The 15,474-nt window shown below is 59.7% G+C and overlaps 1 protein-coding gene across 1 annotated transcript; it reads right to left on the reverse strand.

Annotated features, from left to right (window-relative positions):
• Positions 1 to 3,899: 3,899 nt before the first annotated feature.
• LOC113561494 (actin cytoskeleton-regulatory complex protein PAN1-like) lies at positions 3,900 to 6,242 on the reverse strand. The gene has a single exon (XM_026967992.1). The coding sequence runs from the start codon at positions 6,240 to 6,242 to the stop codon at positions 3,900 to 3,902; it is 2,343 nt and encodes a 780-aa protein (XP_026823793.1).
• Between the last annotated feature and the right edge of the window lie 9,232 nt (positions 6,243 to 15,474).

Here is a 15,474-nt window from a genome sequence, read left to right on the forward strand (position 1 = left end):
CAATTATTCCGCCACGCCAAATAATCCGACGCTGATTCGTATGTTAAATCGGCAGAGATACAACTCGGAACGCTTACATATGACTGGACAACGATATTTTTACTTCTTCGATATCCAACATTATCAGAGTTTACGAATAGCATTACTCGTACAATATAGAATAGCAATATTCCCAAATATTCAAAAATATTGATCCTTTGTAACATCTACTATTTTGTAAACATGAAGAACACGATAATGATTTAAATGACATCTCCATGTAATGATTTAATAACATCTCCATGTAACATGATCAATCTACGATACGTTTTCAATATTAATAATGTGTCAATATTGAAAAAACAATATTAAATCATTGTCGGAATTATTACTATCACAAAATACTATTAATTGTTGAATATTGAAAATAAATATTTAGTAATAAGTCTAAAAATAAAAATAAAGATTCTTATTCTCATTATTCTCACTTGCTCTCACTCTCTCTTTCTTCTTTACGTCATATTCCTACATGCCATTATGATGGTGAGAAATTCGAGATTCCAGCAACGCGCTTCATCTCATTCGCCTATGCCTTGGCTCGCGGTAGACTCGATCATACGAATCGCGGCATGTAAACACACGCGCGAAATTTTCTGCGAGATCAATCGGACGCCTACGGCCGCGCGCCGTAGGATTTCTCGTATTCGCGAAGATCGTCTCGCTTCAAAGTTACACAGTCGCAGAGCCGGCACCAAGAGTGAAAAGCGACCCGGGGAATATTTTCCCGTGTTCGTTTCACTCGTTCTCGTCGACCGGACGCAATTTCCACTTTTCAAAGAGCCAGAAGAAATTCCAGCCTGCTGATAGGAACGGCGAAACCAAATATGTATTTCGCAGCTGCTTTGATCACCTTCGCGGCGAAAACGCCCACAGTAAACGAAAGGAGACCAACGAAGTCGACGAAAACACGAAGTCCGCTCGTATACGCACTCGCTCTCTTTTTCCCAGCTTCATGTATTTTCTGTTTCTCGTCATCTTTGTATTTTTTTTTCCTTCAAAAATGCAAACCTGCGAGAGTTTATATATGCAGATACACTGTTTGTATACTTCCCCTTTCGAAAACTGCGCGACTCAAATACAAAGTACTGTTCGTTCTTTTAACTGCCAGGATTATTAATGTTGGTCGTCCGTTAGAAATACTGGACTGTCACTTTTTCGAAGACACCGAAGCTCTTATTCAACGCGAATAAGGACGGACACGATGTCGACAGTACCGAGTGATTAACTCTCCCGGCATGTGTTTGGCAGGAATAATTAAAACTCCCTTTCCTTGCGAGCAAAAAGTGAAGCGTACTTTAATAAATGATATGACATAAAGAGACGATAAAATATGCGCGCTAGAGGAAGATATTTCCGTTGGAACAGTAGTGAACAAGTAGATCCTCGAGAATGCTGTAAATCAATGGTGAAACAATGTTTCATACTCGATGCTAAAAACGGTTGTCCTATTCTTATTAAACATTAATATCAAATGTGATTGTCATGTTAAATTAGTAACTTTTAAGTAAAGTATAATTATACATTTAATATTGAATGCGTTATTTAATACATAATAATTCTTTCGAATCCCACTTTTAATCAGAGAATTAATATATTATTATATTTAATATATTTAATATATTTATTCAAAATTTAAATAATTAAACTTTTGCCGTTTCTGCATACATAAATTCGCATCAGTCAAATCAAAAATTAAAATAATATAACATCTCATAGTTGAGCATATTATAAAAAAGTTATAATACTAAAAAAAATTAAAAAAGAGCATATTATTAATAAAATTTATGCTGGAACATATATGCACCGATGGTCCTATATAAAACTCGAACTGTCACGATCGTCTCGTTGTCAAAAATAAAATGGACATAGCCTACATGAGAGTATTTTCAGTAGCCATATCTTCGTCGCTGCTCGCGAATATTCAGCTTGATGCTTGATTGAAGGGTATTCTACGCGAGGCTAAAAATATCCGTGTATTCACGCGTATGACTTACCTCCCAGAATAAAATATCGTGATGTTATTTTGATATAAGATCTGTAAAGTTACTCGCGCGTATACTTGATGTCAAAATGCGTATCTGTAATATTACTATTTTTTCGAACATGCATTTGCAGGACGTCCAATGTTACCGGATTTATTTTAGAAGCAGATTTTTTCACATTTTGCGATAACAAAATTTTCTAAAGCAGAATAATAATAAAAATATATTTCGCAAATAAGATTTTATTTAGAGAAAATTTATTCACAGATGTTTATTTAAAATTGGAAATTGAGTATTTTAATTAAGAAATGTTTTTAAAAAAAATCAATAATTCCTAAATACGTTTACTCGTAGATCGGTGCAAATCAAATCGCAAAACCAGTACATTCGAATAGCAGTGAATGATTTTTATATTCCAATGATAAACAAATGAAAATCAATGGTCGATTGTACTAAACAATACGTTTTCAAACGGTGCTCAGGTAAAAGATAAATGGTCCAAGTTTAATAGCATCCAAATAGCTGTCGGTGTTCACAGGAAAAATCCGAATTTATGTATATATGTCCGTGTGCATGTATGTGTGAACTTCCGGAAAAGGATTTAATTTATTTAAAATTTCAGACTGGTAAGCCAGGTTTTAATCCTGATTTACCACATGGCTGTTCTTGTTACGCGCACATGCGCACTTACCCGCTAGGCTTAAAGAGAACTGTTTATCACGTGTATGCCCATACGTGACTTTTATGCATACATGGCTGTCGCGTAAAGGCGATAAGCCAACAAAATATTCCATAGGATGGAAAAAGTTGATTAGAAAAATGCTGAATACGCTTTCGCAAAGCTTTTCATTTATGCAATCGTCATCAACTTTACACGCGTAGATTTCTAGACAGAATCTTAGATTATGATACATAATAGAAGATGCGCATGTAGCAACTATCATAATATATTATTTTGTATGGCATTAAGAGGAAAAAGATACACATAAAACTAGTCGCTAATATATCGAAATAATGTTACTGACATTTTAAATAACTTGTTATGTGGAGACAAGTCTATAATTTTTTATTCTTAATTTCCCTATTTTTCGATAGCTAACTAATATTTAACTGACATTATAGTTAGTTGGCTCGGAGGAGAAAGAAGCGTTACGCATATGCATCATGAGTAATAAAAAGCTTATAACGGTATAGATCGCTGAATTATCTGAAAACTTCCGCAATCGGGTCGTAGTTCAAGCGACCAAGAAAACACGCTTAAGCATAACCCATTAATCATCGAAGTGAAGGAGGCACCGATGACTGATGAGATACTTAACTTAATCGCATCTAGGTAGGTCGAAGATCACTAGCGCTCAAAAAGAGAACCGATCGATTCCCTTTCCTGCAACAGCGCGTGCACCCGCATACATCATCCAAGTTGAGTGATTTTAGACACTTGCATACTGTATAAGTATAGTACAGAGGAGAAGTAGGATTATGCTAAACCAGTAAAAATTTGATATCGAGAAGCGTTTCCAATTTAGAATTTTTCTCAGAAAAATTATAAAAATTTACTAGAGTATCTAGATAACTTTTATCTACGCACTGAATAGATATACATTTTAAATATAATCGCCATAAACATGTGATTTCTCTCATAAAGCTTTAAATTTATATACACATAAACTTTATAATATTAAACATTCATTTGCATTTAAAACTTGAAGACTGACAGATTTATGATTATTTTCTATTTCTACCTTTGCTGCTATATATGAAACATTATCGATGCTTCTGTCGCTAACATCAATATTGGATTGGAATGCACTTTCCAGGAAAGGATTTAAACACGAACAAACGAAGTTTATTCATCTCGCTTTCTCTCTCTCCGCGAAGTTAAGTAATTGGAAGACCCAGCTCTGGTAATTTATCACCGACTCTTTGACGCACGAAGGGCGAAGAGGAGGCTAGCTCGTCGGCCGCGCCCCTCCCTGGGCCGCCGTCTCCGACCCCTTTGACCCCACTTTTCCCTCCCTTGGAGGGCGGAGCACAGGCCGCGCTACCCAGCCTGTGGTCCGCCCTCCTGCCGAGACCCGTGCACAGAGGGCACTTCGGGTCAGCGGCGCATCCGCGCGCCCGATGACCCGCCGCGCCACACCTGTAGCACAGGTCTCGGCGGTCCTCGCGACTGGGGCACGTCGCTTGCACGTGCCCCCTCGCCAGGCACCTATAACACATCAAGGGCCTGGGCTCCAGCACAGTAATCGGTGCCCAGGCCCAGCCCACTCTGATCCTGCCCAGGTCGGCGACTTTTCCGCCGGCCTGCGCAGGAAGCCTGATCCAAGAGGTCCCCAGGCCGTCTGGGGACCTCTGGATCGGCCCTACTTCGACGTCTCGGGGGTCGCAGCCTCCGGCGGCTGCGACCGCCCGAGACACCGACTCCTCCGTGGCCGCGTCGTCCAGCCGTCGGACGCGCAGCTCCGCCTTTTTGAGGGGTCGGGTGACCCTTACACCCGACCCCTCAAAGACCTTCACCAAGCGAGAGGCCAGCTCGTCCGCCTTGGTGGCGGACTCCGGCCCCGGGATCTCGTAGATGAGGGCCCCCGTCAGGGCCCTCCTCACTCGCGGCGCGGCGATCCCCAGGGCGTCGATGTCCACGCCCTTCTGCGCCTTCTCCACGGCCCCCTTGTAGTCGCCGTCGGCTGCCGTGATGACTACGGCCGCCGTCTTGGGCGACTTAGGGGGCTTCGGCCCCTTCGCGCCGGGTCGACCGCCGGGCGGGGAGGGTTTGCCCGTCGCGGGTTTGCCCCCCCCGCTGGCCCCCCTACCTGGGGCGGGTTTGCCCGGCACGGGTTTGCCCTTACCCGCGGGGGCCGGTGGCTGGGCGGTTGGCCTCGCGGCCCTCCTGCCAACCACCGTCGACCACGGCTGCTCCTCCTCGCCGGCTGGAACTCGGCTAGCCGGGCCGGCCACCGCCGAACTGGGCCGCTGCTCTGCCGGAGGGGGGTTAAGGGCAGGCGGGGCTCCGCTCGCCCCACCACCCCCCTTCTTACCTTTCTTCTTCTTCTTTGCCGTCCCGCCGTTGCCTGGCTCCTCCGGTCCTGTTTGGGGGGTCGGCTCCGCTCCCTCTCTCGCGCCGCGCCTCACCAGGGGCGCCACCGCCTCCGCGACGATCCGCGAGACCATGGTCCCCATGGAGGCCATAATTCTGGCCTCCATGGCGACCAGGGGGTCCTCCCTTTCAGCGGGAGGACCTCCCCCCTTCTGCGGGGTGGTCTCAGTCCGGAGTCCTGCCTCCGATGTCGCCGGGCTCCTCGGCGGAGTCACCAGCCTCCGCCCCCTGACGCGCAGGACGGGAGAGTCAGCCACCCGCTGGCTCTCCCCCCCGTCCCCCGCGGTCGCCCGTCCCATGAGGGAGATGGTGTCCCTCAGTTCGCGCACCTGCGATTTGAGGGACTCCACCTCCCCCCTCAGGGCGGCGTTCTCCGTGCTGAGAGAAGGGGCTCCGGCGCCCCTCCTCTCAGCAGTGACGGTGAGCGCCGCCCTGATGCCCGCCGCGGCCTCCTTCAGGGCCCTGACATACGGGCCCTGAAGGTGGCCCGAGTTCTTGGCGACCTTCACCACGGTTTCGAGGTGCTCCATCACCCGAGCGGTGATGTCGGGTGACGGGCACTCTCGAAAGCGCTCCACCTGGACTTCCCAGGATTCGCGCTCCCTCTTGTCGGCTGGCGAGGGAATGGAGGCGAGGACTTCCTTCTCCCGCTCCCACTCCCTCGACAGCCGCTCCTCCTCCCTGGCGGCGCGCTTGGCCTCCGCCAGGCCGACGTACTCCCCGGTGGTAGGGGGCCTCCCGCGTTTGCGCTTCCTCCCCGTCTCGCTCGCCGACGCGTCGGTGTCGACGTCCCCCGGAAGGGACGCCACGTCGCACGTCGTGGAGGCAGCCGAGTCCCGGGAACTGTCCCGGCTCACCCGACCGGCCCGACTGCCCGATCGCGCGCTCGATCCCCCCCTCCTCGCCATTTGGCGGGTCCGCGGTCGTCGCGTGCCCCCGCGGCTACCGTCGGCCGCGGAGGAGGAGGCCGCCGCCGGGTCCAAAATGGCCCTCAGCGAGACCCCCTCCTCAACGTCCGACACCAGCACCACCTCTCGAGGCGACTCCCACGCCTCCTCGTCCACGCCCTCCGGCGCCTCCGCGCCCGTCTTCCCCCCCGTTTTCCCCGAAAATGAAGCGTTATCCATATTGCATGTTAATTTCCTCGGGTTCGGCCATCATGGCGTCCCCACCGCAGTGGGGAACCTTCCCCCGGTAAATTTTCCCTAATGAAGTGTGGGACAGCCGAGAGGCGGTTTTCGGGTGGCCAACCCTAGTCCCACCGAGAGCCGAAAGAGGGTGGGGTTACCGGTGAAGCCGGCCCCCGATACAAAATTTTGGGGCTTTACGTCCGGCGACGACGTGCAGGCCCCGATCCGAACGGGGTCCTACACGGCCCCGCCCGGACGGCTCCAGTGCACTCACCACCGCCTGGCAGCCACGCGGTTATGGGGAGACACTGGCCGAGTGCTCCCCCGCTCCCCCGCCCGGCACCGACGCTTCAACCCCCGCATTGGCTCCGATCCTCCGCCCGCCGCCGACGGCGCCCCACCACAGGGCGCCCCCGCCGGGCCGATCGCCAGGGGCAAGCCCCCGGCGGTCGAACCAGCGGGCTCCCACGTTCCGCATTCGCCCCGCGACGTCGGGCGCACTGCCCGACGCCCCGGGGAGAAGAGGCCTGGTACCTGGCCGGCAACGAGCGGCACGGTCGGGGGGCCTACTACTCCCCCCTTGGCTAGTCTGCGGGGAATATCCACAGCGGGCCGACCGGGGCCCATTCATTCATACACTCATACCGTGACTCGGGTGCCCCCGGGAACGTCAATTCCCGTACCTGCTACACCGTAGCAGGCCCCTGGGGGGGGGGAACCTTTTTTTTTTTTTTTTTTTTTTTTTTCGGAGGGGAAACCCGTCATGGGCCCCCTCGCGCCCCTTGGGCGGAGCGCGAGGGGAGTGTGAGACTCGTACTCACTAAAACCACCTCCATGCGCCATCCCTGGTGTTGCGGGAGAAGCCTAGGAACCACTGCGGATTCTTCTGGCTTCCCCCCACCAAGTATACGGTCCCACGCGTTGTGGAAACGCGTGCCCGCAAATGCGGGCCCGTCCCACCCCGTGAAGTGTGGCGCACCACCACTCCACGGGGACCCCTCACATGGAGAGGGGTTTTTTTAGGGCAAGAGCTGACAACCCAAATCAGCCCCCGCCCTCCCGTCCCACCCGTCCTTGGTTGGGGTCGCGCCGTCCCTAGGGACAACCCGACGGAGAAGGCCCGGGCAAATACCCCGCCGGCCAACCCCCGTGTGCCCGGGGCAATTGCCCCAGCGGCACACAGCCCCATCCAAGGACCCACCGCGCGTCACGGCATTGCACGGGAGCAATGCCGCGTATGAAATCGGGAGGGTGAACGCCGGGCCCGGGCAAACGCCCCGCCGACCCGGCGTGAGATTGGTCCGCGTTCCACGGACCGTCCCCCAGAGTACCGGAAAAAGGGTACCCTGTCACCCGCCCGATAGCCCCGCCCGTCGCAGACCCAACCGGTGTTGGGCCTGCCCCGCCTCCTAAACCGGGCCACGTATCGGGGCGCCCGACTCGGTGCCCCGTGGTCCCCCGACCGTGGTCGCCGCATACCGGGTGGGGAGGGGGGGATCCTACCTTAGATCCCCCCAGCGGGGTCATCCGGGCCTGGCGCGCCCAGCCCCCCGTCCTCTCCCCCCGCCTCTTGGCTGCCGGTCGGGGTCTTCGACCTCGCGGACCCGCTCGGCCGCCTCCTTCCGCGAGATGACTTCCTCGCAGAAGGAGGCGAACGCACACCAGGACCTCTCGCTCCCGACGATCGCGCGTACGACCGACGGGAGGGAGAGGTCCCCACCGATCCTGTTGACCAGGACACGGCGCTCACCCGCCCACGAGGGGCACTCCTCCAAGGTGTGCTGCGCCGTGTCCCGGTCCGCGCCGCAGTGATGGCAGCGCGGTCCACGCTCGCGCCCTATACGGCTCAGGTACTCCCCGAAACAACCATGTCCGGAGAGCACCTGAGCCATTCGGAACGTCACCCCGCCCCATCCCCTGTCCAGCCACTCCGCCAGACAGGGGTGGACGGCCTCGGCAAACCTCCGGCCCGACGTGACGGTCGGGTCCGCGAGGTGGCGCTGCCATTCGAGCAGCGCCCTTTGCCGGGCTTGTCGCCCGAGGATCACCTTGGCCTTGGCCGTTAGTTTGACCCCCTGATCCCTCGCCCGCCGCGCCCGCTCGTACGCGTCGGCGTACGCGGGCGCCAGCAGGGCGATGGGGGGGGTGCCGGCCAAGGCCGTCGCCGCCCTGTGGGAAACGGTCCGATATGTGCGGGCTACGCGCGCGGCCACCCTTCTCTCGAAGTGCCGGACGGATTTGTCCGCCCGGCTGGTGGCCGCCACATCGCCCGCCCACACGGGTGCCCCATACAGGGCCACCGATCGGACCGCCCCGCGTACAGGCGGCGAGCCTTCGCGTGCGGGCCCCCAGGTTGGGCATAATGCGGCTGACCGACATGGCCAGTCGCTCCAACCGGGGGGCCAATCCTACAAAGTGATCCTCGAACGACCAGCGGCCGTCCAGTGTGAGGCCCAGGTATTTTAACGTGGGCCCCACTGGGACAGGGACGTTCCCCACCATGACGTGGGCTGGAGGTGGTGCCCCGCGGAGGCCATCGTGAAAAAAGATGGCCTCCGACTTCTGAGGCGACACCTCCAGCCCTAGGGCGCGAATTGCGCGGACCACGCATGCCACTGCCGTTTCGGCCATGCGCGCCGCCTCCCTCCATCCTGGGCCCCCGACCACCACCAGTGTGTCGTCGGCATAACACACCAGGTGGCAGCCTGGGGGCAGGGCAATCCTGAGGACCCTGTCAAATGCAAGGTTCCAAAGTAGGGGTCCCAACACCGACCCCTGAGGAACCCCGCGTGACAGGCGCCTTCCACGTATCTCACCGTACCGACCGGTGTATTCCATCCTACGGTCCCGGAAGTAGTCCAGGACCGTATCCACCAGGTAGGCAGGGAGGCGGTGATAACGCATCGCCTCCACCACGGCCGTCCATGGAAGGGAGTTGAAGGCGTTGGCGATATCAATACTGACCGCCAACGCCACTCCCCCCACCCCGGCCGCGGTTACGGCCTCCGTGAGCGATCGGACGCGTTTGATCGCGTCCACGGTCGATCGACCTTCACGGAAGCCGTACTGCCCGTCGCACAGTCCCGGACCGTTCCGGGACAAGTGCCGGACGATGCGGGAAGCCACCACCCTCTCAAACATCTTCCCCACATCGTCCAACAGACACACCGGTCGGTACGCGGAAGGCTCGTCCGCAGGTTTGCCCGTCCCTTTCGGGATGAGAACCAGTTTGGCCCTCTTCCAGGATGGAGGGAATTTCCTCCTCCTGAGGCAGCTTGTGAAAAGCTGCCTCACGTGCGGGGACAGGACCTCAAGGGCCTGGTCCCAAGCCTTGCCGGGGATCCCGTCAGGGCCGGGGGCCTTGTTGCCCCGCAGCCCCTTACGGGCCCCGGCCATCTCCTCCGGAGTGACCCCCGGGACCTCCTCCGCCTCCCGATCCGGAGGCGGGTCCTGGGCAAGGGGGGGGACGCCCTCTCCCACTGGGAAGAGCGCGTCTATAATCCCCTCCCTCACCTCGGGGGTCAAGGACTCCGTAATTGGGGGCGCCCACGGGCGAAGCTTACCCATAACAAGCTTATAAGGGCGCCCCCACGGGTCCTCATCTATGCCCCGGAGGAGTTCATCCCAGGCCCTGTCCTTGGCCCTGCTGATCGCCCGCCGTAGGGAGTTCCGGGTCTCCCGGTACTCCCCATAGGCGACGTCGATCCTCGCGACGATCCCGGACCGGCGGGCACGCAAAAAACGCCTTCTGGCGCGGACGCAGGATCGCCGTAATTCGGCGATCTCCACGTCCCACCAATATGCTGCCCGCCGGTCCCGAGGCCCCCTGGCCCGGGGCATCGCAGCGTCACACGCCTCCGTGACGATGTCCCGAAGCCAGGTGGCCTCTTCCTCCACGTCATCGGCCGGACCCCTGTCCGGCCACGTCGCCGCGAGGAGACTGGCGATCAGCGAGTCCCCGCACATCTCCTTCACTTTCCACCGCCGCGGTCGGTCGCCCCCGGCCGGGCGGCAAGGGGGTGGAACCGCACCCAAGGGTGGAGCCAGGGACATCGAGATGTAGACATGGTCTGACAATGTCTCGAGTCCCGACTCCACCCTCCACCCCCGCACTCTGCGTGCGGCAGGGGGATTGGCCAGGGTCAGATCAACGATCGACTCCCCCCGCCAACGCACGCAGGTGCTCTCTGAGCCCGTGTTCAGGACGCACAGGCCCAGAGTTGCCGCCCAATCGACCAGGGTCTCGCCCCTGACGTCGGTCCGCGGGGAACCCCAAACGCCAGACTTGGCGTTGAAGTCCCCCGCGACCAGGACCGGGCGGGGGAGGCATCGCTGGACACACTCCCCCACTCCGGTCAAATAATCGTCGAATGCGGCGAGACCCATTGCCGGAGACGCGTAGCACCCGACCACGACGGTGTCGCCCCACTCTACCGCCACGAACCCCTCCCCAGACTCAAGGAGAGACATGGGGGGGGAGCCCGCGGCGGGGCACCGAGTAATCGCGACGGAGCCACGCCTGTCGGCGACCCAATGTGGGTGGCCGACAGGCACGCGATGTGGCTCCGCCGCAACGCCCAACGCAAAACCACGCTCCGCCAGGCTCTGAACAAACAGGTCCTGAGCCCGGCGGGCGTGGTTTAGGTTGGCCTGGAGGAGTCGCTGGGTCATTACGTATTGGCCATTGCGACCTCCTCCAGGTCAACCACCTCAACCGCCGGAACCGCCAACGGCCCGGCAACCTCTGTCGCAGTGGAGGGGGAAGGCGTCCCCGTCCCCTCCACCGACCGCTCTGTTGGCTCCGTTACCGGGGGGGCCAATCCCCCAGCAACTTCCGGGCCACCACCTGTTGACTCGGTGGCCGGGGGAGGCGCCCCCGCCGCCGGTCCACCGCTTGCTTGGGAGGGGGACGGGAGTCCCCTCTCCTCTGTCGCCGCCTCTTTGCGGAGGCGCTTGGGCGGACGTTGCTCCTTGGGGGGCTCCACGGGAGTACCCCCCGACCTTTTGGCACCGTCCGTCCCCTCCTCCACCTGCATCGGGGATGCGGGCCGCGCGGTCGCGGAGGGGACCGTAGTTGTCCCCGTCGCCCCCGCCGCAGCCCCCCCGCCCTTCTTCTTGCGCCCGCCCTTCTTGCTGCGGGCGCATGCCGCCCCACCGAGGCGGTGCTCCGCGGGCCTCCCCAAGTCCGCACAAAGCGGGCAACGGGGAGCCGCCGCGGTGCAGTCCCGTGCTCGGTGGCCGGTGTTCGCGCACCGGTAACACCGGTTACTCCGATCCTCCTGGTTGGGGCACCGCTGCCTCACATGTCCCACCTCCAGACATTTAAAGCACTGGAGGGGGCGCGGCTCCAGCAGCGCTACCCCGACCCGCGTCCATCCAATCTGGATCCGGGCCTGCCCCGCGACTTTGGATGCCGCGGTAGCCGGGCACCGGACCCAGACACGGCCCAGTCCGTCCGGGCCCCTCTTGATGGGGCCCGTCTCAACGGCCGTGGGGCTGCAGCCCCCAGCCACGGCAACGGCCTCCGCCACTTCGCGAGCGGAGATCGAGTCCTCGAGACCTCGGACCGTCAACTCCGCCCGCTTGGTGGGGCGAGCCACCTTTGCCGTTCCGCCCATCAGGGTCGCGCGGATCCGTTCCGCCAAACGGTCCGCCTTCCCATGGGCGTCCGGGCCGGGCACCTCCAAGAGGCGACCCCCCGTGACGGCCTCCTTCATCTTTATATGGGGGATATCGAAATCCCCCAAATTGATCGCCGCCTTGATGGCCGCTAGCGCCACCGCGTACTGCCCGTCGGGGCAAGTGAGGGCGATCGCGGCCGATGAAGGCGGTTTCGCCACCTTCAGTGCGGCCTTGGGGGGGGCAGGTTTAGCTCCGCCCCCCCCTGGTCCTGCCTTACCCCCAGTTGGTGGGGCCGAGGGACGGGTGTTCGCCCCCTTCTTAGCGGCACGTGCCGCTTTACGCCCCACCACTTGGGACCACGCCTCCACTTGTGGTGCCACCAGGGGGCCGGGGGCGGAGCCGGAAGCTCCTCCCGCCGGACCGACGAGGGGCCGGGGCGGGGCGGCGGTTGGGTTGGAGTGGACTCCTGCCCACCGCCACCCCGGCCCCTTCCCCTCCGCCTCCTCCTCCGCTTGCCCGCCCCAGGCTCTGCAGGGGCAGTTTCCGCCGTCGTGCTCCGGCCAGCCGGCTGCGGCGGGGGTTGTGGAGGAGCCGTCCCCCCCCTCCACCCGGTCGGTCCCGTCGGACGGTCAACGGCCGCGGCCGGACCCAACCGGCGGTCCAGTAGGGCCTCGACTCGCGCTATAATGCGCTCCTCGAGGCCCCCCGGACCGTCCGTGCGCTCCTCTCCACGCCGCGGTGGGGCCGCTTCCGCCCTCGGCGGCGTCGGAGCTGGGGGTGGGGACGTTCCGCACATCTCCCCCCTTTCTCGAGCCCGCACCCGCGGCGGGGATGGGCGGGGCGGGGTCCTCAGCGGGTCCTCCCCCCGTCCTGGACCATCGGAGAACGTTTGGGGGGGGATAGAATCCCTCCCCCTCCCCACGTCCCTGAGAGCCTCACGCAACTCCTGCACCTGGCTCTTCAGGGACTCCACCTCGCGACGGAGGGCGCTGTTCTCTTGCGCCCCGCCGTCGTCCATCCGGCCCATAAGCACGGTGAGGGCCGACCTCACCTCAAGGGAGGCCTCGCGTAGGGCCTTCACATAGGTCCCCTTAAGGTGACCCGAGGTCTCCGCCACCCTCACGACCGTGCCCATACGCTCCACGATGGAGGCCGCTAGGTCCGCCGACGGTGCAGGCGCCAGCTCCCTCATGCGATTCTCCTCCGCCTTGGCCAGGTCGCGCAGAGCGCCCCTCTCCAGAATGGTGCCGGGGGGGAGGGAATCGCGAAACTCCCTCTCATCCTGCAGCTCCATCTCCCGCTGCTGTACCTCGACCAAGGAGCGCTTCGCCTCCGCGAGGTTTTTATATTCCCCCGATGTTGGGGGGCGTCCCCGCGTGCGCTTCAGGCTGACCGGAAGGCTCGCGGTCGACTTCTCCGACTCCGCGTCGGAGAGAACCTCCACCGTGTCCACCGAGCACAACGACGGTGCGGGTGAAGTTGCCCGACTCGCCGTGCCCTCGGCGTCCCAAAGCCCGACGTACCGGCCGCGCCACCCTGACTCCTCCTAATCATGAGGGGAGTCATCCTCTCCACCCTCGTTACGCAGGGGCGGATCTTGCCGCCTGCGGCACCTCCACTCTTCTTCTTCGAGGACCTCAGGGAGACCGGGGCAAGAGGGGCGGGGGCTTCCACGAACCCCCCATCCAGTGCTCCCGCCACCCCGTCATCCCGCTGCGTCCTCGTCTCCTCCTCCTCCTTCCTCCCACCGTCCACCATTTGTTCATTCATTTTTGGTTTATCCCACCACCCTGCACGGCTCCTGCCCACCGGGGTATACCCCCACCCTCGCAAGCAAGGGGCCCCAAGTTCCCCCGGGGAGTGGGCGGATGACACGGGCCGGGGAAATAACATCCCGGCACTGGTCTCCAGCCCCTTACTCACCGCTGGGCCAGGAGAACTCCCAGCCCAGGGCTTTCGGGGGTCCCGGGCCTCCGACAACCCGGGCACCGTGCAGGGCGCCGCCACGCGGGGGGCCCCACGGACGGTACGGGTCTGCGTCGCTACAACTCGGCGCGACCTTTCCCGCCGTGGGCGCCAGCATACCGTGTTACATTGGGTCGAGAGTACGGTTTTCCTCACAAGGAGGGGGGTTGTAGTCCCGCACTCCCGACCCCTCCCCCTCGGGCCCCGCCTCGGAATATGTCCGAGCGGCCCCGCTCCTCATCCCCCAGGCTCCCCCCACTCAGTCGCCTCGGACCACGTCCGAGGGTGCAGCAACTGAGTGAGGGGGGTCCACACGGCCCCGTCTCCGTACCACGTACGGTCGTGAGCCGCGTGGACAAATCCGCCCCGTCGTATGCCGGAGCACCGGCGTGCAACGGCGGGTGCGGGTGTCCTCCACCCCGGCCGAGACGGCATCCCTGCCCGACCAGGACGGAAGACAACCCCCCACTCCCCACAGTGCACGGAGGGAGGATAGAAATCCTCCCCTACGGTGCCGTGCCACCGGGCGTTTGAAGTCAGGGTCGCCGCATCCCCTACCGACGATTGGGACGGAAAAAGGTCCCTATCGGAGTCGCCGGGCTCCGTGCCCCCTCCGGAGGCTGTGCGCACTTGGATCCTATCCCTCGCCCCAGGGCCTCCCGATGGTCCGAGGACCAGTCGGTACCGCCGCCAAGGGTCATCGAGACAGGGAGCCCTCCCACCACGTCAAGGTGGCGCACACGGGAGAGAACCAAACCTTTTTTTTTTTTTTTTTTTTTTTTCGGAGGAGGAACCCGTCATGGGCCCCCTCGCTCCCCTTGGGCGGGGTGCGAGGGGAGTGTGAGACTCATACTCACTAAACCTACCTCCGTCTGCCAACCCTGGCTGTATGGGGCGCGAGATCGGCCAAACGGCACTTCGTTCGCGCCCCACGATGCCCGGTATACGTCCCTAGCGCCGGTGCGCCGCCCTTTCGGGCCCTAATCCCCACCCGCGGTGCGTGGCAGACCACCGCTCCGCGGGGACCTCCCCTCTCTGTCGAGGGGAGGTTTTAGGGCGACGGCCGACGCTCCCAAGTCGGCCCTCGCCCACCCGTCCCCGATACTCCCCGTTGGGGGTCAAGGAGTCCTCGGACCCCTCGACGATGACGGCCCGGGCAGATGCCCCGACGACCAGTCACCCGAGTGCCCGGGCAAATGCCCCGCCGACACTCTGCCCCCAACGGGGGTCACGCGCCTGCAGCCCCGTTTCGCTGAGGGCGCAACGCGTACCGAGGGGAGGGGGGCCCTCCGGGGGCGTTGCTTCGGCGGCGCGCCCGGGGCCCTTGAACCTTGGGCAGGCCAGTGACGGTGGTTTACCGGGGTATGCTCTGGTTGGCTCCTGCACCACGGCAACCCGTTATACTTTTTGCAGGCAGCAGACAAGAAGGGGCCGAAGGAAGGAACAGTGGGGATAACGAAGAGTGGGGGAACGCAGGGCCTTGGGCGAGCAAACTAATAATTGGTGCTGCTGTTGTTATACTTATACATTACAAGAAAAACAAGTAGGAGACTAAAGTGGGGGAAGACAGCAGCAGCAGCAATTACTAGTTTGCTCGCTCAAGGTCCTGCACATGTGACGTCACGGTGCGCACGGCACGACT

This window comes from Ooceraea biroi, chromosome 2 (genome assembly GCF_003672135.1).
Source record: "Ooceraea biroi isolate clonal line C1 chromosome 2, Obir_v5.4, whole genome shotgun sequence".
NCBI classification, from domain to species: domain Eukaryota; kingdom Metazoa; phylum Arthropoda; class Insecta; order Hymenoptera; family Formicidae; genus Ooceraea; species Ooceraea biroi.